Source organism: Phoxinus phoxinus (assembly GCF_949152265.1).
Source record: "Phoxinus phoxinus genome assembly, chromosome: 1".
Taxonomy (NCBI): domain Eukaryota; kingdom Metazoa; phylum Chordata; class Actinopteri; order Cypriniformes; family Leuciscidae; genus Phoxinus; species Phoxinus phoxinus.
Genome location: NC_136876.1, coordinates 29,652,711 through 29,677,454, shown reverse-complemented (window position 1 = coordinate 29,677,454; position 24,744 = coordinate 29,652,711). Strand labels below are relative to the sequence as shown.

The 24,744-nt window shown below is 42.7% G+C and overlaps 1 protein-coding gene across 26 annotated transcripts in view; it reads left to right on the top strand.

Moving 5' to 3' along the window:
• ighd (immunoglobulin heavy constant delta) overlaps positions 1-24,744 on the top strand; it is a 353,545-nt gene that overhangs the window by 324,709 nt on the left and 4,092 nt on the right. For 7 of the 26 annotated variants that reach the window (XM_079618584.1, XM_079618580.1, XM_079618575.1 and 4 more), the window contains exon 3: positions 23,382-23,436. The exons of 12 other annotated variants lie outside the window; for them this stretch is intronic. In XM_079618584.1, the coding sequence (XP_079474710.1) occupies positions 23,382-23,436 (55 nt within the window). Of the gene's footprint in view, positions 1-22,507; positions 22,567-23,381; positions 23,437-24,744 lie in introns of all 26 variants that reach the window. 7 more of the 26 variants (XM_079618581.1, XM_079618572.1, XM_079618571.1 and 4 more) reach the window with 1 other exon arrangement.

Genomic DNA, 24,744 nt, shown 5'->3' with positions numbered 1-24,744 from the left:
CAAGTTCTTATTTTCAACTACATCCTGGCAGTAGAGTTAACATCTCCTGAAAGACAAAAACATATTATTGCTATACACACATGTATAGGCTACATTAAATTAAAGCATTTACAAGCAAAAAACAATAAAGATAAATATTGCTCCATAATTATAGCACCTTTTTTGTATGCTGGATTATTTGTTGTTTGAATGACTTTTAGGCTAATTTCCAGAAAAAAATTTGAATTCTCTCTTAGACTGCGTTATAAACACTATAACTGGAACATTAGTTATTGTCTTGCTTTACGCCACTGTGATAACAACTACCACGATGATTTGCACGTGTACATAAACTCTAGGAGACCCGAGACTAATGCCCTGGCCTGTCCAAATACCCACACTTGCGGTCTTTGCACTTGACCCCTTAGGCTACATGACGTATTTCCTGTTTTTGGCCCAAGTGTTCAAGAAGAGTGCAAGTGTGCAGAACCAGAGCCCGTCTACTACGTCTTATTAGACATTCTCTGGTAGAACTTTGATTACCCGACACATAGTGTTGGGGAAAAATGTAAGTGTTTACAGATAGGCTAATACTTAAATGCTTTGCTTTTTAAAATAAACGTATAAATGTCTGTTCAGTTACAGAACTCGCTATGGGTGCTAATGTGATAAAAAGTAGTTGCAAATGTTGTAGAAAATACACATCCTAGGCTACTCATCTTTGCAACAATAAAATATGCAACACTTCATGTTTTACTACCAAATTGTAATATCTAATTAATTTAACTTACAGTGGACTGGAATGGTTTCCTCGACATCTCGCGCTTTCGGGGCACGCGAGTTGCCGAACATAATGCATGATGGTAGGCCTACGCTTTGGAGCGATATGGGTACAGTGCCAATAATAACCAACTGCAGAACCGCAGAACCATACGTCATAGCAGTGTGAGGACGACAGCGCCAGCCTAACCATAGATATGTATATCTGGCGGAAGTGGGCGGAGCAAGGCGTTATTTTCAAACAACGTTATTTTAAAGATTTTTTTTAACGATTTAATGGAAAATATATATTTTATATATATATATCAAATATTATAAAAGATACGAATTATGTTTTGTCCAATTAACAAAATACAATATACTAGCTAGGCCTATAATATTAATAGTTTTTTAAAAGTTAAAATTATACTTTATCCATTTGTTTTGTTGTGTCAAATGATTACAAATATAAATTTAACAAAGCTTAAAAAAAATGAAAACAAAGCTTGAGTGTTTGAACATTTGATTTAATTGAAAAGCATGTTTAGACCATAGCCTACACAACATAATTATATGATGGACCAAAAAAAAAAAAAGATTAATAAAATGTGTTTTTTCCTCTGAAATAGCAAAAGCATCACACACTGAGCTGTACCAGCTCCAAATAAATAGCCTAATCGCAATTAAATACAAATACAAAATCGAACTAAAAAAACAATTATATAAAATCAAAGAAAATAAATCTGAAAACATAATTCGTATCTTTTATAATATTTGATATATTCCATTCCATTAAATCGTTTAAAAAAAATGCTAGCAAATAAAATAAATCTTATAAAAGTTATTAAAACGTATAAAAGTTTTCTTAAGAACATAATTATTTTGAATAATAAATAAATAAACAATTCTGAATTGAACTTATTAAAAACATATTATTCTTTCTTTCTTATTATAACTTTTAATAAATAAATATATAAAGTATAATTATAAAGGTTATGCACGCACACATTTAACAATAATTGTTAAGTGACAAATAAATAAAATAAATAAAAACTCCATGCGTTAATCCTGAGGCGCCTTTCGTCATGACACTCGTAAAGAAAAACTTCCATGTCTTCTTTGAACTAGAAACGAAACATGAAAGGCTCTTTTATTCAATTTGTCCCATCTTGACGGTTTAAAAATACTGCTAACTGCTAACAAAAAGGGCGCCTCAGGATTAACGCATGGAGTTTTGATTTATTTTATTTATTTGTCACTTGACAATTATTGTTAAATGTGTGCCTGCATAACTTTTATAAGATTTATTTTCTTTGGTTTGATTTTGTTTTATATAAAAAAAAAAAATTGTTCGATTTTGTATTTTTATTTAATTACTATTGAATATTTGTAATATATGCCTGGCATCCAAATCTTGGTGCCTCAGTCCGCAGGATGTCATAGCGTTAACACAGCAAGTTGCCATGGAGACAACCTTGATTATGTCCCAAACAGAGTCAACAATCAGCAGGTGTCTGTGAGAAATGGGGGAAGGAACGCAAGAGCGGCTCACTGCAGTGCTCTTCCGGGGGAGTTGTTGTTCCAACAGCGGCCTTGGCCAAGGCCAGTGCTGGTTGAGGGGGGCCGAAAGCAGATAAGATTGGGATTGTTTGGTCTTGGGGCGAGTAGCCGCATTCCTTTGCACGACTAGGCTACTCTCTTAGTCCATTCTGGTCCATCAGATTTTGCAAAGCCGTGAGCTTCTCCATGATGTTATCCATATTTCGGGTCACCTCCCTGTTGTTATCCATAATGCGGTTAATAGTCCCAGCCTGAATGCTGACCGCTCTGCCCACTGCTTCAATAATGCCGGGCAGCATTGTGGGGCTTTGGACAGCTGTCACCGTCTTCTTAATTTCTTGATAAATGCCTAATCCAGTCAGCAAAAGACCTGTTATCATGGTTCCGAATAGATAGATATCTTCAATGTCCTCCACGGAAAGAGCCGCCAGACACACGACCCGCCACCTCTCCCACGCGTCCATCGTGTAGCCAGCTGCGAACGTTCCGGCAGGGCAGTCAGGTTACCCCGAACCCAAGCTTCTCGTCGAGAATATGGTGTCAATTGCGTTGAGAGACCAGTTGATCAAATCAAGAGTTCAAGCAGAGTTCAAGAACCTTGCTGTATTTTTGTGTTATTAATTAAGAGAAAGTACACCACCATCTTACTCCAACGAAGAGTGGGGGTTCAATCTTCAGCTGGTTGGCAGGAGGATCACGACTGGAAGCTGCCAGTCGTGATCACGGCCATTTGACTGGTTAAATTGGGATAAAATTCTCTAAAACGCCGATCATGCATAATAAATGAGCCAGAGAGGGAGGAACACAAAACACAAAAACTACCAAAAATCAATGGTTTCAATATATTTGACTGTGCTTATATTAACATTTCAAGTAGGCTATTTGAAGGAATGTTAACAATCTTAAGCGGTCCATGAATAAACATAAGTATTTGGAATGGTTTGGATCATTGTGCAATACAGCGGACACAGTGATAAAAGTTATGACAAAAACCTCAGTCCAAGACACAAAAAATTGGTTAACTGTAAAAAGTTTAACCTTTTCATCTGTCATGGTCCACGGCTTAATAGTCTATTGGCTACATTTATAGTTTAAATAAATTCATGGCACAATAATGGCATTGCACATCTCAAATATGCCTTTTTACATTTTAAATGCTTATGGCTTTATTTAAATTGTGCTGCGTCCATCAATAGATTGTTGTAAAGCCTGTTGCATGAAGAGAATTTGAGGTGGCATGTATCACTGTGCATGGAGTGGCCACAGTGAAACATTTCATTTCATAAACCCCTTACAATTAACAATTAACTCTTAAAACAGTCCTCAACAAACTTTCATATTGTAAAAAAAAATTGTATGGCGTCTAGAATATTATTTATATTATTATTATTAATAATAATTCATATTATTATTTAGAATATTATTTTTACAATTTTTAATTTTTAAGTTATACCCTCATTTTATGAACACTCAAACTAGCTCTTTCTGGCATATTAATAAATAGTAGCATTGGCATATGAAAATTTAATGATCACTAATCTTAAAGATAAATGTTTGTTTTCTGATACTGACTGAATAGCTCTCTTGTGAGAGGTCTGTTTTTGTTATGGACTGTCTCTCTGTGTATGACGGGCACACAGTATTTCATTCAAATACAAAAAGGTCAGAAGCATCTGTAAATGAATTCTCACTATAGTGAATCCAATTGTTAAAATAACATAATGCTTTTCTCACTGGCATTTGGTGTCCAACAATAGCCTTGTTATTTTATATATTTAGCATCAAACAATTAATAGTTACTTTGTTTAAACCACACTCTGCAAGCAGACTTGAAATGTAGACTTGAACTTAAACACCAGGATCTGGCACATGAAAAGCTTTCTTGTGAGAGGTCTGTTTTTGTTATGGACTGTCACTCCGTGTATACGGGGGGGTGGGGCACAGTATTTCAGTTCACTACAAAAATGTCAGAACCATCTGTAAATTAATGATCACTTTACCCATAATGTGTTTCTCTTTTCCATCATCATTTTTCACTTTAAGGCTTCATACAGAGAATCTACAAGAAAATTAAAGTGTTTTTTTGTTTAGTTTTTCATTTTTTAAAAAATCTGTATTACAGTACTTGACCATGTACACCAACTGGCATCACGGTTCAATTAATTATATATCCTAAAGTATATATAAATTCTGAAATAGAACAGAAATAAATAAAGAGATCTGTAATCATTTTGCTGTTCTTACAAAAAAATGTTTTTAAATAAAAATAAATAAATAAATGAAGAATAAGTAAGAATAAATAACAATGTTAAGGGGCAAGCCTCAACATGATGATCTATGTATGGAGTGGCACCTTTTTGTACAACACTCTGCAGCACATCTCTGTTTAATTTACTGCATGGATATTATTGAGTAGGCCTATGTGTATTTTGATGCCTCTTTCCCTAATATACCATAATTTTTTTTCCTGCTATAGGCCTACAACCTTTTCAGTTTCACTAAAACCTTCACATCTCCTTTCACACTTACACTAGACTGTAAGAATTTTGTTTGGTTTATTTAGTAACTTGTGTTTATCCAATTGATTTGTCAAATGTATTTACATAAAAACTTTTGGGAGTAAGTAAAACTTTAAAAAAAAGATCCATGCAAAAAAAAAAACAGACACAAAGTTTAGTTGGAGTAAATGAGATTGTTCTGTTGATAATCTGAGAGCTGTTGGCAATTCAAATCCAATCTTTATGTTGTATTTGCTGAACTAAATATCAGAACTAAAATTTAAACTGAAATGGCTAACTGTGGCTGTTTATGTAATATATTTGTAACAGATCAGATAGATTCTTCCCACAAATATGCAGGTGTTTCCTGGTGATACTGTTAAATGAAACCTCTGAGCTCCTGACTGAACTGTTAGAATAACCTTGTGCTTTTCTTCTCTAGATGCTCACTGATGTCATGACACACACGAGAAAGACAGATCCAAGTGCAGGAATATTTATTGGGTAATCCACAATCGTATCCAGTCCAGGGTCAAAACCATAAAAGCAATCCAAGAAACAAAACAAGAACAGGGAACAAACAGACCTCAGGAAGTGCGTTGACATAAAACAAGGACTCTGTGACAAACACTGAAACAAGCAGGAATATATACACACATATACTGACAAGGTGACGGGAGACAGCTGTGTGCAATGAATCAATGAGTGACAGAACAGGATGATGGGAAATGTAGTTAAGAGTGAATGACACCGTGGGGGAAGAGGACCTCTAGTGGTTACCCAGGGAAACACAAACCAGACACTGTGACAACTGACTGTGCACTTCCTCCCGCAATGACGGGAGTATCACGTGCTGGCCCGCATGGACAATATGTCAGTGGTAGCCTACGTGAACCATCAGGGCGGTGTCAGATCCATAAATCTCAACGCTCTGGCGGAACGCCTCCTCGTTTGGGCTCAGCATTCCCTGCTCTCGCTGAGAGCCGCGCATGTGCCTGGACGCCTAAACGGCGGTCCAGGCAGACTGTCCAGGGACAATGTTCCCACGGGGGAATGGTCCCTGCATCCTCAGACAGTCCGGCTGCTGTGGCGTCGTTTCGGCAAACGAAAATCGACCAGTTCGCGTCGAAAGAGAACGCTCATTGCCCACGGTTCTTTTCAAAGAACGAGGACGCGCTGGCCCAAGCGTGGCCCAGCTGCCCACTATACGCTTTTCCCTCGATCTCACTGTTACCACAGGTAATCAGCGATGGGAAAACCAAGTCTGGTTCCCAGAGCTGATGCAGCTGACCGATCTAGCCATGGCCAATCCTGGTGAGAAGGGATCTCCTCTCTCAAGCCAGCGGTTCAATCTGGCATCCTCACCCAGAGCGCTGGTCTCTGGATGCATGGGTAATCAACAGGTATCCGTTGTCCTGCCAGAAGGGGTGGTGAACACGATCAAGCAGTCTAGAGCTCCCTCCACGAGGAGGCTCTATGCGTCAAAATGGTATGTGTTTTCTAACTGGTGCGCGGGGAAAGACCTGAACCCACAAACCTGTGGGGTCCCTGAGATGCTTGGTTTCCTTCAAGAGCTGTTGGAAAAGGGCAGGTCCCCTTCCACGCTCAAGGTTTACGTTGCGGCCATTGCGGCATTCGCTGAGTTTGGGCCAAATGACTCCAAAGTCATCCTCAAGCCGAGACATGGTTATGTCCCCAAAAGTGCTCGGCACTCCTTTCAGAGCGCAGGTTATTACATTATTGGTGTGATTATGCACATGTACTGGCCCACTCAGGTTGGCCGTCTTATTCCCACTGATCTGTGTCCCCCGGGTGCCCCTTCGGACTATATGTGGTTGATGCTGGCGCCCTCATTGGGCGTGACTTCATGCAGGGCTCAGCGGTTGGCTGCTGCAGTTGCCGCAGGGCAGCCTATGAGCGCGCTAGTAAGCCCGCTCTAGGTCTGCTAGCTGCTGCAACGCGTTGACAATAAATACAAAATGAAGGATAATTTTTGGGCTTCAATATCTCAAGAAAAGATGACTTTACCCGTAGCATAAGATACTTACGCAATACTCGTTCCCTCTTCTAGAGAGAACCGAGGTTATGTTAGTAACCGAGTACGAATTCTAGAGACACAGAAAACTCTGAGCTGGGCAGGACCAGTGGGGATGGGAGAAAAAGGGAAACATCCTTTTTAAACTCATCAGGTTATTGTTTACGTCCTTGAAATGGTCTATACAACACTGACGGTGGACTTGCGGTCAGGAGTAGAGCGGCTGTGGACGAATGTTTTTTGTTTCGTTTTTTTGAGCGGTTGCTCGCATACAGTAGCACACACTATTGTTAACTGGAGCACTCACAATATGACGTCACACTCTGCGCGTATGTTTAACATATAAATAGTCCTAACACTTTTTAAATAACCCACTTTAAGTGTTTATTACAAATAAATGACAAATGCTTAAAATGAATAAAAGTGAATGAACAAAAATTTGCGTTATATTTAAACTCATGAACATAAACCCTTTGTCAGGATCTGGGTTACTTCTCTGTTCTCTCTCTCTCTCTATTACCACCACACACACTCATTTACACACTCATTGACACACCCATCTCTCCCATTCTTCAGCGCACACACGTACTCTCGTGTTTCACTCTGTCTTCACCTGTTGATCATCACAATCAGCGCTCTCGCTGCTTTGCGCTCACACCTGTGTCTTGTCTTGTCTGATTACTCTGTCTACTTCTAGTGTTTGTTCTCTCTGTTCTGTGTCGGATTATTGTGTGAGTAAGGCTCTCTTATGTTTGTCAGCAAAAGGATATCTTACCATGTCTTGTCTTGTGTAGCAGCATTCGCCTTGTTGTTCCCTGTTTCCTGTTACCTGTTGTGACGAACCACATCTGTAAATCTCAGCCGACTGCCTTCTACAAGGACCCATCTATCTGAGAGTTTGTTCTGTTCATCCAAGTCTCTCCCGACAAAGTATCCATGTGAAGCTGTCTTCCTGGAGAGCCCCTTTGAGTTCCAGTTTTGAGCTATCTATCTAAGAGCTGATTTTTGTTGGACATTAAAGACTTTGCATTGATTTACCTTTGCTTTTGGATCCTTTTGTATTTGACCTGACAGAATAATCCGACCGCTATGGATCCAGCGAAGGAGGAATCATTTTTTTCTGCCGTAGAGCTTCAAGGAGTGATGCTGGGTCGTCATGAGGCGGAATTATCTGCTGCCAGAGATGCGGTGGAGCGTTTGGCCGCTCAAGTTAATGATCTGTCTGTTCGCCTTCTTCATGCTCACCAAGAATCACGAGATGTTCAGAGACCTCCATCTCTTCCTGAACCCCGTGTGAACAATCCTCCATGTTATGCAGGTGAGCCGACTGAGTGTAGAGCCTTTTTGACTCAGTGTGAGGTTGCTTTTTCCCTGCAACCCCAGACTTATGCGGAGGATCGCTCCCGCATCGCCTATGTGATTTCGTTATTGACTGGGCGCGCTCGTGAGTGGGGAACCTCCACTTGGGAGGCTGGGACTCCCTGTTGTCAATGTTTTGATCTCTTTAAGGAGGAGATGATTAAAGTTTTCGACCAATCGGTTTTCGGACGCGAGGCTTCGCGTCTTCTCACCACGATTCATCAGGGGAGGAGAACAGTGGCTGACTTCGCGATCGAATTTCGCACCCTTTCCACCACAGCTGACTGAAATGAGCCTGCTCTGGTCGCACGTTTCCTGGAGGGTTTGAATGTGGATCTGAAGGAGGAGATTTATGCTCGCGGCTCACCGGCCCAGCTCGACCAACTGATAGAGCTGGCAATTCGCCTGGATAAGTGCTTTGAGCAACGGCGCCGTGCTCGTGCAGCCTCCACCCCTCTTCGCGAGTCTTCGTTTCCTGTCACTGCTAGACCTGATCCAGAGCCCATGCAGTTGGGTAGCATTCGTCTTCTGCCAGAGGAGAAACAACGTCGCATCTCCAACAGATTGTGTCTTTACTGGCTGGCCACTTCGCAGCTTCTTGTCCGGTAAAAGCCAGAGCTCGCCGGTAGACAGAGGAGTACTGGCGAGCGCGACTGTGACATCCTCTCCACCAAGTCCAGTACCACCCTGCTTCATGCCCCGCATTGATCGACTCGGGGGCTGAGGGGAACTTTATTGATGAGAGATGGGCTCGGGAACATAACATCCCCCTGGTGGACTTAAAGGGGAACACCACCGTCTTTGCCCTGGATGGTAGTATTCTTTCTAACGTTCACCGTGTCACCAGTCCGGTGAGTCTCACTATATCAGGAAATCATCAAGAGACAATTTCTTTTCTTATTTTTCAGTCCCCCTTTACCCCCATTGTGTTAGGTCATCCCTGGTTAGTCCAGCATAGCCCTCATATTGACTGGGTCAAGAATACCATTTTGTCGTGGAGTCTTTCATGTCATGTTAATTGTTTAGTGTCTGCTATTCCTGTGGTTTCTTCTGTGTCTGTTTTTCAGGAGGAGCCTGGTGATCTGACTGGGGTCCCGGAGGAGTACCACGATTTGCGAGCGGTTTTCAGTCGTTCCCGGGCCGTTTCTCTACCACCTCACCGCCCCTACGATTGTAGCATCGATCTCCTTCCCGGTACCACGCCACCCCGTGGTAGATTATATTCTCTCTCGGCACCCGAACGAGAAGCTTTAGAGAAGTATCTTTCCGAATCTCTTGATGCCGGGATCATTGTCCCGTCCTCCTCGCCAGCAGGTGCTGGTTTCTTCTTTGTAAAAAAGAAGGATGGATCATTGCGCCCTTGCATCGATTATCAGGGGCTGAACGACATAACGGTCAAGAACCGCTATCCCTTGCCCCTTATGTCGTCGGCTTTCGAGATCTTGCAGGGCGCAAAGATTTTTACTAAATTGGACTTGCGCAACGCTTACCACCTTGTTCGTATTAAGCAGGGAGACGAATGGAAGACCGCGTTTAACACCCCTGTTGGTCACTTTGAGTATTGCGTTCTTCCGTTCGGGCTGTCCAACGCTCCCGCTGTATTCCAGGCGTTGGTCAATGATGTTTTGCGCGACATGTTAAATGTTTTTGTGTTTGTGTATCTGGACGACATCCTCATTTTCTCACCCTCACTCGAAGTACACGTGCAACACGTTCGTCGGGTCTTACAACGACTACTCGAGAACCGTCTCTTTGTTAAGGCGGAAAAGTGTGCTTTTCATTCTCAATCGGTCACCTTTCTTGTTTCGGTGGTCTCTGCTGAGGGTATCAGCATGGATCCCGAAAAGGTGCGGGCGGTTCTCGATTGGCCCGTTCCAGATTCTCGAGTTGCTCTCCAGCGGTTTTTAGGCTTTGCTAATTTTTACAGACGATTTATTCGTAACTTTAGTCAAGTTGCCGCTCCTCTATCTGCTCTCACCTCGACTAAGTCTCAGTTTGTTTGGTCAGAGATGGCACAAGACGCGTTCAATCTACTCAAGAGGCTGTTCACCTCCGCGCCCATTTTAGTCTCCCCGGATCCTGAGAGACAATTTATTGTTGAGGTCGACGCTTCCGATGTAGGGGTTGGGGCTATTTTGTCGCAACGTTCTTCTCTAGATGACAAGGTTCATCCGTGCGCCTTTTTTTCCCATCGTCTTTCACCAGCGGAGCGCAATTATGATGTTGGTAATCGAGAGCTTTTGGCGATTCGGTTAGCCTTGGGGGAGTGGCGGCACTGGTTGGAGGGAGCCAGCGTTCCGTTTATCGTTTGGACTGACCACCGTAACCTTGAGTACATCCGCTCCGCCAAAAGACTTAATGCTCGTCAGGCCCGTTGGGCATTATTTTTTGGGCGTTTTAATTTTTCGATCTCTTTTAGGCCAGGTTCCAAGAACATTAAGCCCGATGCCCTCTCGCGGCTGTTCGGCTCCACAGAGGCAGCTTCGACCAAGGAGGTTATCTTACCCCAGCATTGCGTGGTCGGAGCTGCCGTCTGGGGAGTTGAGCAGACTGTGAGAAGGGCTCTCTCACTCACTGTCAGACCTCCTCGTGCCCCGACAGGGACCTTATTTGTTCCCACGACCGCTCGTTCGTCCGTCCTCCAGTGGGGCCACGCCTCTAAGTTGGTCGCACATCCTGGTGTTAAGGGTACTTTGGCCACTATTCGTCGCAGATTTTGGTGGCCCACGAGAGAACGTGACATACGTCAGTTTGTAGCTTCCTGTCCTGTCTGTGCCCAAACAAAGTCAAGCAATACCCCGCCTGCGGGTCTCCTCAGACCACTTCCTATTCCGTCACGCCCCTGGTCGCACATTGCTTTAGATTTCGTTACCGGTCTTCCATCATCCGCCGGTAACACGGTTATTCTTACTGTAGTCGACCGTTTTTCTAAGGCTGCTCGTTTTATTCCGCTTCCTAAACTACCGTCCGCTCGTGAAACCGCCCAGACAATGGTAGATCACGTATTTAAGATTCATGGTCTCCCTTCGGACATTGTGTCTGACAGAGGGCCCCAATTTGCCTCTCAGTTCTGGAGGGAGTTCTGCCGACTGATTGGGGCATCCCCCAGTCTGTCGTCAGGATTCCATCCCCAGACCAATGGACAAGCCGAACGGACCAATCAGATTCTCGGACGTATGTTGCGCAGCTTGACTTCACAGAGCCCAGCATCCTGGTGTGACCAGCTAGCCTGGGCCGAATATGCCCATAATTCGCTACCCTCGTCCGCCACTGGGTTATCTCCTTTTGAGAGTTGTCTCGGTTACCAACCTCCACTTTTTGCTTCTCAGGAGTCTGAGACTTCCGTACCGTCCGTACAAGCTTTTATTCTGAGGTGCAAGCGTACTTGGAGGAGAGTGAGATCTGCGTTATGTCGTACCAGGGAGCGCACTCGCAGAGCTGCTAATCGTCGTCGGGTTAGAGCCCCTCGCTACGTTTGTGGGCAAAAGGTGTGGCTTTCCACCCAGAATCTACCTGTTCACGAGGGCTCTAAGAAGCTTATGCCCCGTTTTGTTGGTCCTTTTTCTATTTTGAAAGTCCTTAGTCCAGTAGCAGTCAAACTAAGATTGTCTCGTCAGTTACGTCGGGTACACCCTGTTTTTCATGTGTCCTGTATCAAGCCTGTCATTCGCGCTCCCGCCCGTCCCGCCCGTCCCGCCCTTCCTCCTCCGCCTCTCGACGAGGTGGACCCCATTTACAGAGTTCGCAGGCTCCTTGATGTTCGTCCTCGGGGACGTGGCCACCAGTTCCTGGTGGACTGGGAGGGCTACGGTCCTGAGGAGAGGCAGTGGATTCCGGCCCGGGACGTCCTGGACCGCTCGCTCATCGAGGATTTCTATCGGTCTCGTCAAGCCTCTTCCTTGGGAGCGCCTGGTGGCGCTCGTTGAGGGAGGGGTACTGTCAGGATCTGGGTTACTTCTCTGTTCTCTCTCTCTCTCTATTACCACCACACACACTCATTTACACACTCATTGACACACCCATCTCTCCCATTCTTCAGCGCACACACGTACTCTCGTGTTTCACTCTGTCTTCACCTGTTGATCATCACAATCAGCGCTCTCACTGCTTTGCGCTCACACCTGTGTCTTGTCTTGTTTGATTACTCTGTCTACTTCTAGTGTTTGTTCTCTCTGTTCTGTGTCGGATTATTGTGTGAGTAAGGCTCTCTTATGTTTGTCAGCAAAAGGATATCTTACCATGTCTTGTCTTGTGTAGCAGCATTCGCCTTGTTGTTCCCTGTTTCCTGTTACCTGTTGTGACGAACCACATCTGTAAATCTCAGCCGACTGCCTTCTACAAGGACCCATCTATCTGAGAGTTTGTTCTGTTCATCCAAGTCTCTCCCGACAAAGTATCCATGTGAAGCTGTCTTCCTGGAGAGCCCCTTTGAGTTCCAGTTTTGAGCTATCTATCTAAGAGCTGATTTTTGTTGGACATTAAAGACTTTGCATTGATTTACCTTTGCTTTTGGATCCTTTTGTATTTGACCTGACACCCTTAACACCTGAACCCTAAAAATCTTGCTTCCAACGCCCCTCGTTGTTCTCTGAACCGCACCCGTTGATACTAAACTAAGGTGACCAGACAGCAGACAAACAGCAAGCAAGCAAATTTTATTTATATAGCACTTTTCCAAACAAATCAATGTAGTTCAAAGTGCTTTACAGGCAAAAAATAAGCAATAGATATCCTACAATAATTAGTAGACCCAGTAAAATGCAAGAATAAGAATAAACTTAAGAATAAGTATTAACTAAGGCACAAAATAACTAAAAATGAAGAAAAACATAAGAAAGAACATAAGGCGCTATCTTAAGGAAACACAGTGTATCATTTCATTTTTATACGGACGTCACCCAAATTTACATTCCATTCAAGAGAAATAACCCTGCAGCGTTAAACTCTCTTCTGCTATGCCTAGAGGAAATTTTTTTTTGGCTCAAAATTTCCTCTCTCTAAATGATAAGACCGAGGTCATTGTTTTCAGCCCGAGTGAAAGGTCCCAGTGTATAAGCCCAGACTTGGGGAGTCTATCTCCCTTTAAATCTACAGGAGTGCGGAACTTAGGTGTTCTTGTTGACCAGTCTTTAAAATTTGACAAACACATATCATCTGTCATCAGCTCCGGTTTCTACCAACTTCGCTTACTATCTAAAATCAAAGGCTTTCTTACTCCGATAACTTTGGAAATGGCGGTTCATGCATTCATCACGTGTCGGCTAGATTACTGCAATTCACTTTACTGTGGGATATCAGTTTCTCAAATTGCCCGTCTTCAGTTGGTCCAAAATGCTGCGGCCAGACTAATTTAAGAAGGTTAAGAAGGTTTCGGGAAACACAGCCCTGGGCCGGGTTTCACGATAACAATGTATCTTAGGTCTTAAGAGCGCTCTCTACGTGGAAGGTTACGAACGCTCGCGGCAATTCTCGAGAACGCGTTCTACGTGCTACTTAAGAGTCGCCCATTTGCGAAGTGCTGAAATATAGGTGTTCTTGTTGACCAGTCTTTAAAATTTGACAAACACATATCATCTGTCATCAGCTCCGGTTTCTACCAACTTCGCTTACTATCTAAAATCAAAGGCTTTCTTACTCCGATAACTTTGGAAATGGCGGTTCATGCATTCATCACGTGTCGGCTAGATTACTGCAATTCACTTTACTGTGGGATATCAGTTTCTCAAATTGCCCGTCTTCAGTTGGTCCAAAATGCTGACTTATTTTTAACTGTCACAAATATGACCATATCTCTCCAATTCTTAAATCCTTATCTTAGGTCTTAAGAGCGCTCTCTACGTGGAAGGTTACGAACGCTCGCGGCAATTCTCGAGAACGCGTTCTACGTGCTACTTAAGAGTCGCCCATTTGCGAAGTGCTGAAATATAACCTTATATGGATTCCTATTCTGAACGTTTAACCTAATAATCGTCATATGTTGTGGATTAGCAATCAAGACAAGTCTATATAAAGCACCTAGGCGTAGGCACTGACAAAATGGCTGAACAAAAAAACTAAATAAGAAAAGATACCTTTCAAAAAGATTAAATTAGGCTATACCTTCTTACGTGCGACGTTACCAGGTGCTGTCCATGGCAATTGTGATGTGGAGAGAAGAATGACCCAATAGCGAGATGCGGAATAACAGTCTTTTAATAACTTAAAGTAGCTGTCCAGAGGATGAGAACAAATATCTTCGGCGAAAAGGGATAACGAAAAGGTCTTCCCGAGGAATATAGACAGAACGAAACTTTATCCTCCGATGAGACAGCAGTGCGATCAGGGAGACCGAAAACACCGAGGCGATGCCAGGCAATCAGGTAACTCACAGGAGGTCAGATCTCAGCAGGCGGAGACGAGCAGGTATTCTGTAACAAGCACAGCTTAGTCGCACATGTAGAGAGGTAGAACAATCTCCCGAGGAAACACAGGATAAGACAAGACAGGAACGAGAGGTTAGAATACTGACGACTCTTACGTATTACTCATGAAATAATCTGGCAACGAGACAGGAAGAAACAGGGCTAAAAGAAGCAGGCATAATTAGAGAAAGAGAGAACAGGTGTGGAAAGAATGACATAGTAATGAGTAGAGAGTGGAAGCAGCTGGGGGTGATGAGAGAAATGCGTGTGTGTAATGAGAGGTATGATGATCAGCGAGAGTGCATGAGTGTGTGTGACCAAAAGGGGGAGACAGAGTAAAGGGAAAGAGAGCCAGGATCATGACAGTACCCTCTCCTCAACGAGCGCCTCCTGGCGCTCCCGAGGCAGGAGACTGACGGGACCGGAGGAAATCATCAATGAGCGAGGGGTCCAGGATGTCCCGAGCCGAAACCCAACTCCTCTCCTCAGGACCGTACCCCTCCCAGTCCACTAAATATTGATGCCCACGACCTCGGCGTCGCATATCTAAAAGCTTGCGGACCTTGTAAACCGGCGTCCCCTCAACACGAATGGGCGGAATAGAAGGGCGAGAGGGCGCGCGAACGGTCGGTTTTATGCAGGAGACGTGAAAAACGGGGTGGACACGACGAAGACTAGGAGGAAGGGCGAGCTTAACAACGACAGGACTGATGACCTTATCGATACGAAACGGCCCGACGAAACGAGGGGCTAGCTTACGAGACTCAGATTGGAGAGGTAAATTGGACGTGGAAAGCCAGACCCGTTGGCCACAAACATAGCGAGGGCTCTTGACGCGACGTTTGTTAGCGGTGTTGCTCATGCGCCTCCTCGAGCGACAAAGTGATGATCTCACCCCTCTCCAAGTGCGCTTGCAGCGATCGATGAACGCTTGTACAGAAGGAACATTAGATTCAGCATTCTGCGAGGAGAACAATGGGGGTTGATAACCCAGGCAACAATTAAATGGCGAGAGACCCGTGGCGGAACTGGGAAGCGAATTGTGCGCATATTCTGCCCAGGCAAGTTGCTCTGACCAAGACGAGGGATTACGGTGTGCAAGACTGCGGAGACTGCGGGTGACAATTTGATTGGCTCGTTCGGCCTGGCCGTTAGTTTGGGGATGAAACCCGGACGAAAGACTAGCGGTAGCTCCGATAAGACGACAGAACTCTTTCCAAAATTGAGAGGCGAACTGTGGTCCCCTATCAGAAACCACGTCGGTGGGAAGACCGTGTAACTTAAAAACATGATCAACCATGATCTGGGCCGTCTCTTTGGCAGAGGGAAGCTTGACGAGCGGAATGAAGTGCGCGGATTTAGAGAAGCGGTCAACGACAGTTAAAATGACCCTGTTCCCTGCAGACGGAGGGAGACCGGTGATAAAATCGAGTCCAATGTGGGACCAGGGACGTGAAGGAACCGGTAAGGGACGAAGTAGACCCGCAGGTGGCGAATTACCGGACTTGGTCTGGGCACAAACAGGACAGGAGGCGACAAAACGACGCGCGTCACGTTCCAACCTAGGCCACCAAAAGCGTTGACGGATGGAGGCGAGAGTGCCCCGCACGCCGGGATGGGCGGACAATTTAGAGGAGTGGCCCCACTGAAGGGTTGCTAAGCGCGCAGGAGAAGGAACAAACAGAAGATGCTTAGGACAGGCGCGCGGAGCGGTAGCGTGAGTGAGGGCGCGCTTAACCAGTTTCTCGACTCCCCAGACTGCCGCACCCACTACACAGTTAGAAGGAATAATCTCCTCCTGTGCAGTGGTGGAAGTCGAGGAGTCGAAGAGACGGGAAAGAGCGTCTGGTTTAACGTTCTTCGACCCGGGACGATAAGAGATGGAAAAATCAAAACGAGTGAAAAACAGAGCCCAACGAGCCTGACGAGCGTTCAATCTCTTGGCGGAACGAATATACTCCAGGTTTCTGTGGTCCGTCCAAACAATGAACGGAACTGGAGCCCCTTCTAACCATTGACGCCACTCTCCCAGTGCCAAGCGTATGGCGAGTAATTCACGGTTCCCGACGTCATAATTACGCTCCGCGGGAGAGAGACGATGCGAAAAGAACCTTCTCATCGACCGACGAGCGCTGAGAGAGAACCGCCCCGACCCCCACCTCAGAAGCGTCGACCTCGACGATAAACTGTCTCGCGACGTCGGGGGTGAGCAGAATGGGGGCGGTAGTGAAAAGGGATTTAAGACGATCGAAAGCGCGCTGAGCAGGAACTGACCACACGAATTTAGACTTGACTGAGGTCAAGGCGGTGAGCGGGGCGGCCACCTGACTAAAGTTGCGTATAAAGCGGCGATAAAAATTAGCGAAACCGAGAAATCGCTGCAGCGCGACACGAGAGTCGGGAACGGGCCAATCAATAACCGCCTGGACCTTAGAAGGGTCCATACCGATCCCCTCCGCAGAAATGATCGAGCCGAGAAACGTAACAGAGGGAGCGTGAAAGGTGCATTTCTCAGCCTTGACAAAGAGTCGATTCTCTAATAACCGCTGGAGAACCCGACGAACGTGTTGGACGTGCACGTCGAGAGAGGGTGAAAAAATCAAAATGTCATCGAGATAAACGAAGACAAAAATATTAAGCATATCCCGAAGGACATCGTTGACGAGGGCTTGAAAAACGGCAGGAGCATTGACCAGACCGAACGGAAGAACCCGGTATTCAAAGTGACCGAGGGGCGTGTTAAAGGCGGTCTTCCACTCATCGCCCTCCTTGATGCGCACGAGATGATAAGCATTACGAAGGTCAAGATTAGTAAAAAACTTTGCTCCCTGCAGTAGTTCAAAGGCTGAAGACATCAGTGGCAAGGGATAACGATTCTTGACAGTGATCTCATTCAGCCCTCTATAATCTATGCAGGGGCGCAAAGAACCGTCCTTCTTTTTAACGAAAAAAAAACCAGCGCCGGCAGGAGACGAAGAGGGTACAATGGTACCAGCATCAAGGGAGTCGGAAAGGTAATTCTCGAGCGCTTCGCGTTCGGGGGCTGACAAAGAATAAAGTCTTCCCCGCGGGGGCATAGTACCCGGGAGGAGATCGATGCCACAGTCGTACGGTCGATGAGGAGGAAGAGAAGTGGCACGGGAACGACTGAACACCTCCCGCAGATCGTGATATTCCTCCGGTACCCCAGACAAATCACCCGGCCCCTCCTGAGAAACAGAGACAGAAGACACAGGAGGGATAGCAGAGGTTAAACATTCGACATGACAAGACAATTTCCAAGACAACACAGAATTATTAGACCAATTGATCTGAAGATTATGCTGAACCAGCCAGGGGTGTCCTAAAACCACCGGACTAAAAGGTGAACAAAAAACAAAAAAATAAATGGTCTCGCTGTGGTTCCCCGAGACAGTTAGAGCAAGAGGAACGGTCCTCCTCCGAATCCGAGGAAGGGCACTACCGTCTAGGGCATAAAGTGGGGTGGAGTCTCTTAAGTCAATGAGGGGAATACCTTGCTCTTGAGCCCACGCCTCGTCGATGAAATTCCCCTCCGCACCAGAGTCTATCAAGGCTGCGCAGGCGACAGAAGACCCAGGCCAGCGGAGAGAAATGGAGAGAGTGGTACATGACCTCGATGGAGAGTCCCTGGAAGAAGCGCTCGCCAGTAGCCCTCCGCTTACTGGCGAGCTCTGGCTTTTACCGGGCAATTATTAACAAAGTGATCAGGGGAAGCACAGTACATGCAGAGGCGATTGGTCACTCTCCTTTCTCGTTCCTTAGCAGAAATGCGTAATCCTCCGAGCTGCATCGCCTCCGGCTCCGTACCAATGGGAGACGAAGAAGGAACGGAGGGTGAAGGAGAGAGCAGAGAAAACTCAAGGTTGCGTGAGCGGCGGCGCAGGTCGAATCGCTTCTCTATCCGGATCGCCAGGTCGATCAGGTCATCAAGACGAGTCGGCATCCCTCGAGCGCAGATCTCATCCCTTAGCTCGGAACTGAGCCCCTCCTGGAAGCGAGCCACCAAAGCCGGCTCATTCCAACCACTGGTGGTCGCTAGAGTACGGAACTCAATCGAGAAATCCGCAGCGGAGCGTCTGCCTTGGCGAAGGGAGGAGAGTAAACGTGAAGCCTCCTCTCCATACGCAGAACGGTCGAAGACACGAATCATCTCAGCCTTAAACAGAGAAAAGTCAAGAGTACAGGCCGCCTCAGTCTCCCAGTTGGCTGCTCCCCATTCACGGGCTCGTCCAGCAAGGAGAGAAATTACAAAGGCAACTCTGGCTCGATCCGAAGCATAGGTCGAGGGTTGAAGAGAGAAGACAACCTCACATTGAGTCAAGAAGGCGCGACATTGAGTGGGCTCACCCGAGAAGCACGGAGGGTTGTTGACTCGTGGTTCCGGGGTCTCGCGGTGATCTTGAGACACGGAAGCTTCATGGCGCAGATGATGGAGCTGTGCGGAGAGACCTGATACCTGTGAGACCAAGGACTCGACGGCTTGTCTCGCGGCGGTGAGCTCCTCCTCATGCCGGCCCAGCATAGCACCTTGGAGTTCGACAGCAGATTGAAACTGATTACCGCTCGCTGGGTCCATCTTGGCCAGATTATTCTGTGATGTGGAGAGAAGAATGACCCAATAGCGAGATGCGGAATAACAGTCTTTTAATAACTTAAAGTAGCTGTCCAGAGGATGAGAACAAATATCTTCGGCGAAAAGGGATAACGAAAAGGTCTTCCCGAGGAATATAGACAGAACGAAACTTTATCCTCCGATGAGACAGCAGTGCGATCAGGGAGACCGAAAACACCGAGGCGATGCCAGGCAATCAGGTAACTCACAGGAGGTCAGATCTCAGCAGGCGGAGACGAGCAGGTATTCTGTAACAAGCACAGCTTAGTCGCACATGTAGAGAGGTAGAACAATCTCCCAAGGAAACACAGGATAAGACAAGACAGGAACGAGAGGTTAGAATACTGACGACTCTTACGTATTACTCATGAAATAATCTGGCAACGAGACAGGAAGAAACAGGGCTAAAAGAAGCAGGCATAATTAGAGAAAGAGAGAACAGGTGTGGAAAGAATGACATAGTAATGAGTAGAGAGTGGAAGCAGCTGGGGGTGATGAGAGAAATGCGTGTGTGTAATGAGAGGTATGATGATCAGCGAGAGTGCATGAGTGTGTGTGACCAAAAGGGGGAGACAGAGTAAAGGGAAAGAGAGCCAGGATCATGACAGCAATGGTTCTGAATTGACATCGATGGCTCGAGAGTCAATTATTCACTCATGCAGGTGCTGTTTCTCTGTGTTATGTGAGAAAGCAGTGTTCTTTATAAAAGAAGCACTTCAGAAATAGTTGAAACTGCATTTATTAGGACTCATGGGATATTACAAAAAATAATCCAAACATAATAGCCTATAATAGCCTAGCCTACATATTTTAAAATTGTATATTGCTGCCAAAACGGCCGATTTAAAATGTTTACGTGCTTTCTTCTCTTTCCCATTTTTGTTATTCTCGAGCCGTCGATATAACGTAGTGCCAGGTAACGTCGCACGTATAAGGTATCTTAAGCAGTCCTATAGGTATGGTTCGGGGAACATACTTTTAGTTAAGTTTTACCTTAAAAGTCTTCTTAGCGCGCTAAGAGACAACGTTATCGGGAAACACAGCCCAGGTTATTAGCCTATACTAAAAATTGCTTTCTAATTTCAGGGTCATCGTGTTTTGGATGTTTTTTATACACTCTAAAAAATGTGTTGGATTTATTTAAAATATATATGCACCATTTTTGCATCACACTTTTTAAGTAATCCCAACTTAAATTTACTTAAAATGAACATGAAAACCTTTGTTATATGTACTTAAAAATTTGAGTTCACACAACATTCTTTACTTAAAAATATAGCCATTTAACGTGATAGAATCACGTTACATATATTTTTAAGTAAAAAATGTTACCAGCTTCTATATGGTATTTGAATTCAGCTTTGCTAACACAGGCTAACGCAGCATCTTTGTTTTGTCAAACGCGCCATCAGGCAACTTTTTAAATGCAAACATTCCTCCTAAAACCCCATCATTGTCCTTCTCCATCACATACATGGCTACCCTTACGAAAAATAAGTATAGCCTACTTCAAGTTAATTTTATGAAGTATACTTAAGTAATGTTCAAGTATATTTTTAAGTATACATTATGCAGTAAGTATACTAATGTCAATATGTACTAGTAGTAAACTTGTAAGTGTACTATTTTAATACAGCCTGGGACTAAATTGGCCTACTTTTATATAAAAGTATATGTTTAAGTGTACTATAAGTGTAACAGTAGTAAATTTTAAGTGCACAACTAGTTCATAATTAGGTTTCTCATTTGTACTGCAAGTGAACTTATGGGTATACTAGTAGTTTACTATTTTAATACTTGTAGCAAATTTTTAGTTTATGAAAGTACACTTTGAAGAATACTCTCAGTAAACTACTAGTTTAGTAGTTTTATACTACAAGTTTTCTTTAAGTGAACTTAACATTATACTTATAGTTTAACGTTACTATTTATATATTATTTTTGCACTTGCAATATACCACTATGTTCGAATGTTATTTTTATACTTGAAAAATACTCTTAGCTGTACTTTTATTTTAAAAACATTTGATTAGCTTCATGCATCCTTTTTTATCAACACTTGAATGCTGGTAAGATTCAGAACGATGATCAAAACACAGATGGAGTAGATCGAGTCCAACAATCCCAAAGCTTCACAGTCATTTTCTCTTCATGTGTTACGCTTCATTTCATTTGGAAACATTAAGCAGTTTTGATTTACACGCTATTTAATGTTTGATGATCACGTTATTTTACATTTGAGTGAGCAATCTTCTATCACTTGTTTCAGCTTCTTCTTCTCCTGTGTTTTGATCCGGAGATTCTGTACTAAGATGTGTCATAGCGCCTCCGTATAACAGTGAAAAAATGGATAGCTGGAAAATTCAGTCAATAGTGGGGAAAGAGTAAAGTAGAATTAAAGTAAATTCCTATGTACACTACCAATGGACTACACAAAAATTCAGATACACCGAATTAGAAACATATCTGCTTTATATCAATATTTTAATCAACATTTTCAAACAATGTAAGTTTCATAAGACTGTATATGAAAAACTATGTAAAAACTATATTTAATAGGCTACTCGATCAAAAGAGTTAACAACTACAAGCCAAGTATACTTTGAATACTTAATTATACTTTTAAGTATATCTCGATCAAAAGATTGAGTACAGGCCAAATATACTTGAACTTTTCTCTCAGTATAAGTCAAGTAGGCTACACGTATAATTTTAAGTATATTTCTGAGAAGTATAAAGTACATTTTTGAGAAGTATATAAAAAGTCGACTGAAAGTATGGTTTCTTATTTTTAGTTGAAAAGAAGTATACTAATAGAACACTTGAATAAACGTATTATTATCGCTGTGTATAAGATCAGGTTCAGTTCCATGCTTATTTTATACTCATAAGCTATTCCACCCGAAAGCTTTTACTAGCCTATATAAACTTGAACATGTTAGTTAATAAGACAGTGTGTAATATTATGTTTTAAAGGATTAAAGTATTTAATAAGCTACTCAATCAAAATAGTAAACACAAGTACAAGGTTTTTTTTTTTTTTTAAAGAAGTATACTAATAGCACACTTGAATAAACTTCTTTTTCGTAAGGGTAATGCAACATAAGTGCTGCAAATATTTCTGATAGGTCAGCTGAGAACAATGGAAAGGCGAGATAAGTTTTCGCTGCATCCATTTATTCTGACCAAAAGGTAAGTAACCAATGTTAGGTTTAAATTCTTTTGATCACATGAACATTGCTGCTTCGTGTGGGTTTTTTGGTCAGTAACTCAAAGGCAACAGTCACTGTGTCGACTACTTCGACTACTGGGGGAAAGGAACCAAAGTCACCGTTTCCTCAGGTAAGATATTGCCGATATTTTCTGTTTTATTTCTACTTATTTTGGAAGATCAGGTAGTCTTTCTTTCATAAAACTAACATTCAGACGTATTTACAAATTTTACCTTGGTTAACAGTGGAAAGATGCGTCTGTAACGGTAAATAAATAACGCGCGTAAAACTCTCCGATTAAAGAAAGTGCAACTAACATATCAAACTAAATCGTTTTGACGTCGGCCTAGACAAAATATTGCCTATGAAAATGTATTATTGTGGTTATGGTATGGCTCTTATCGTGAACCTTCCCGCTGTGACGGTGCCTTTGACTACTGGGGAAAGGGAACATCGGTGACTGTAACATCAGGTAAGAAGTCACATTTTAATAGCCTACGAACCAAACAGAAAAAATATGAATCGTTACGTATATAAAACATATTTCTAGAGCCGATTAAATTAACTTTAAACAAAACTTTTTAGTCAGAGAAAAAAATAGCACGGATAATTAAAACAGGTTTTACGGTGGACTAATATGGAAAATATCGTTTGTGTTTTTGTGCACTGAAAAAATTAAAAGTATCACTGTGATGCTGCATTTGACTACTGGGGGAAAGGGACGTCTGTCACAGTGACATCTGGTAAGATGTTACATTTAATCCTCTCAATAACGGCGCGTTTTAAATATTAGGCTAAAGTTAAATTTCCCTTTCTAGTCCGTTTTGGCTAAGGCTAAATAAAAGTCTAAATAGTGTGGGTTAGGCTATAATTAATTAAACCTACTTGTTAAGAGGTTACATGATAGCTGCTATTTTTGTACAATATCCCCGGGTAAAGTGTCAGTGTGACTATGCTTTTGACTACTGGGGGAAAGGAACCTTGATCACTGTCTCGTCAGGTAAGAAAAATACCCACCTACCAAATCAAAATCTGATTTACTTAAGTACGATAAATTTGTGCGCAGTTATTTTGTCGAAAAATATGTTTTTTACATTAAAGCTATTTCAATGTCGAGATTTCTTGTTATGCGATTAGAACAATTAAAGTCAGGACATAAATCTAAAGTAATTTGCTAGAAACGCAAAGATTCAGATTATGAATAATTACATTCTAAATAATTGTATTTGTGCATTTAAATAAAACACGGAATTGGCTAGAGGTCGTTCAACATATCTCTGAGCGTTGTATTTTTATACTGCACTGTAACATTAAAAGGATAATGTGTAACTGGGCTTTCGACTACTGGGGAAGCGGCACCAAAGTCGCCATAACAAACAGTAAGATTTTATGATTAATTGCAAGGACATTTGTATCTTTAAAAAAAAGATAAAAATTCACGTGTTTTATTATTTATTTATTTTTATTATAGCCTATCTTTAGAATTTTCTATTGCAAACTGTCTCAATTTAGCTGTTGTACATTTCATAGATTTAAAAGACTACATTGTTTTATAAAAATTGTTCATCTGTTAAAAACGAACAAAAATACAACATTAGTTATTCTTAAACGACTCCTTTCGTTTTAAATTATTCTCACATGTGTTGCCTTAAACTGCTTCTTAAATATAACACTAAAAAGCCTAACTAAACTGTAACGTTTCTGCGTTTTTAACTTTATGCACTGATATCCACTAATATAATGTGCTATATTTTAAATTGTTGATTGCATACCGAAATTATTTAATAATAATACTGATAATAATTATAATTAACTGAAATAGCTTACTGATTTAGAAAGGCAGGCTATCTGTCAATGCATGAAGATAACAATTGGAGATTTAAAAGAAAGTTTTTTTGTGGAACAACCGCTATTCAAGAAATAATTTCAAGCACATTGGAAATAAAAGGGAAAAAAACCCCCGGAACTTTTAGAAGTGCGAGGGGTGTTTATTTGCGGTATGTTTTTTGGGCTTTTTATTTTTTAATGATACATTCATATGATTTCATAGTTCAAAGTTACAATCTGCTATACAATGCTTTTATTTAAAATTCTCAAAAGGTTGGAATTTTCATTCAATTAAAAACATTTTATTTAAACTTTTTTTTTATTTAAAGTTACAATAACTGTTACATTTTAAACAATATAAAAAGTCATTATGCAGTCATTATCCAGTAGCCTAATAAATTATTATTCGTTTAGATAATCCTTTATTTATTAGCCTATATATGTCTGATAATAAATATGACTATAAATATGCTATATGACC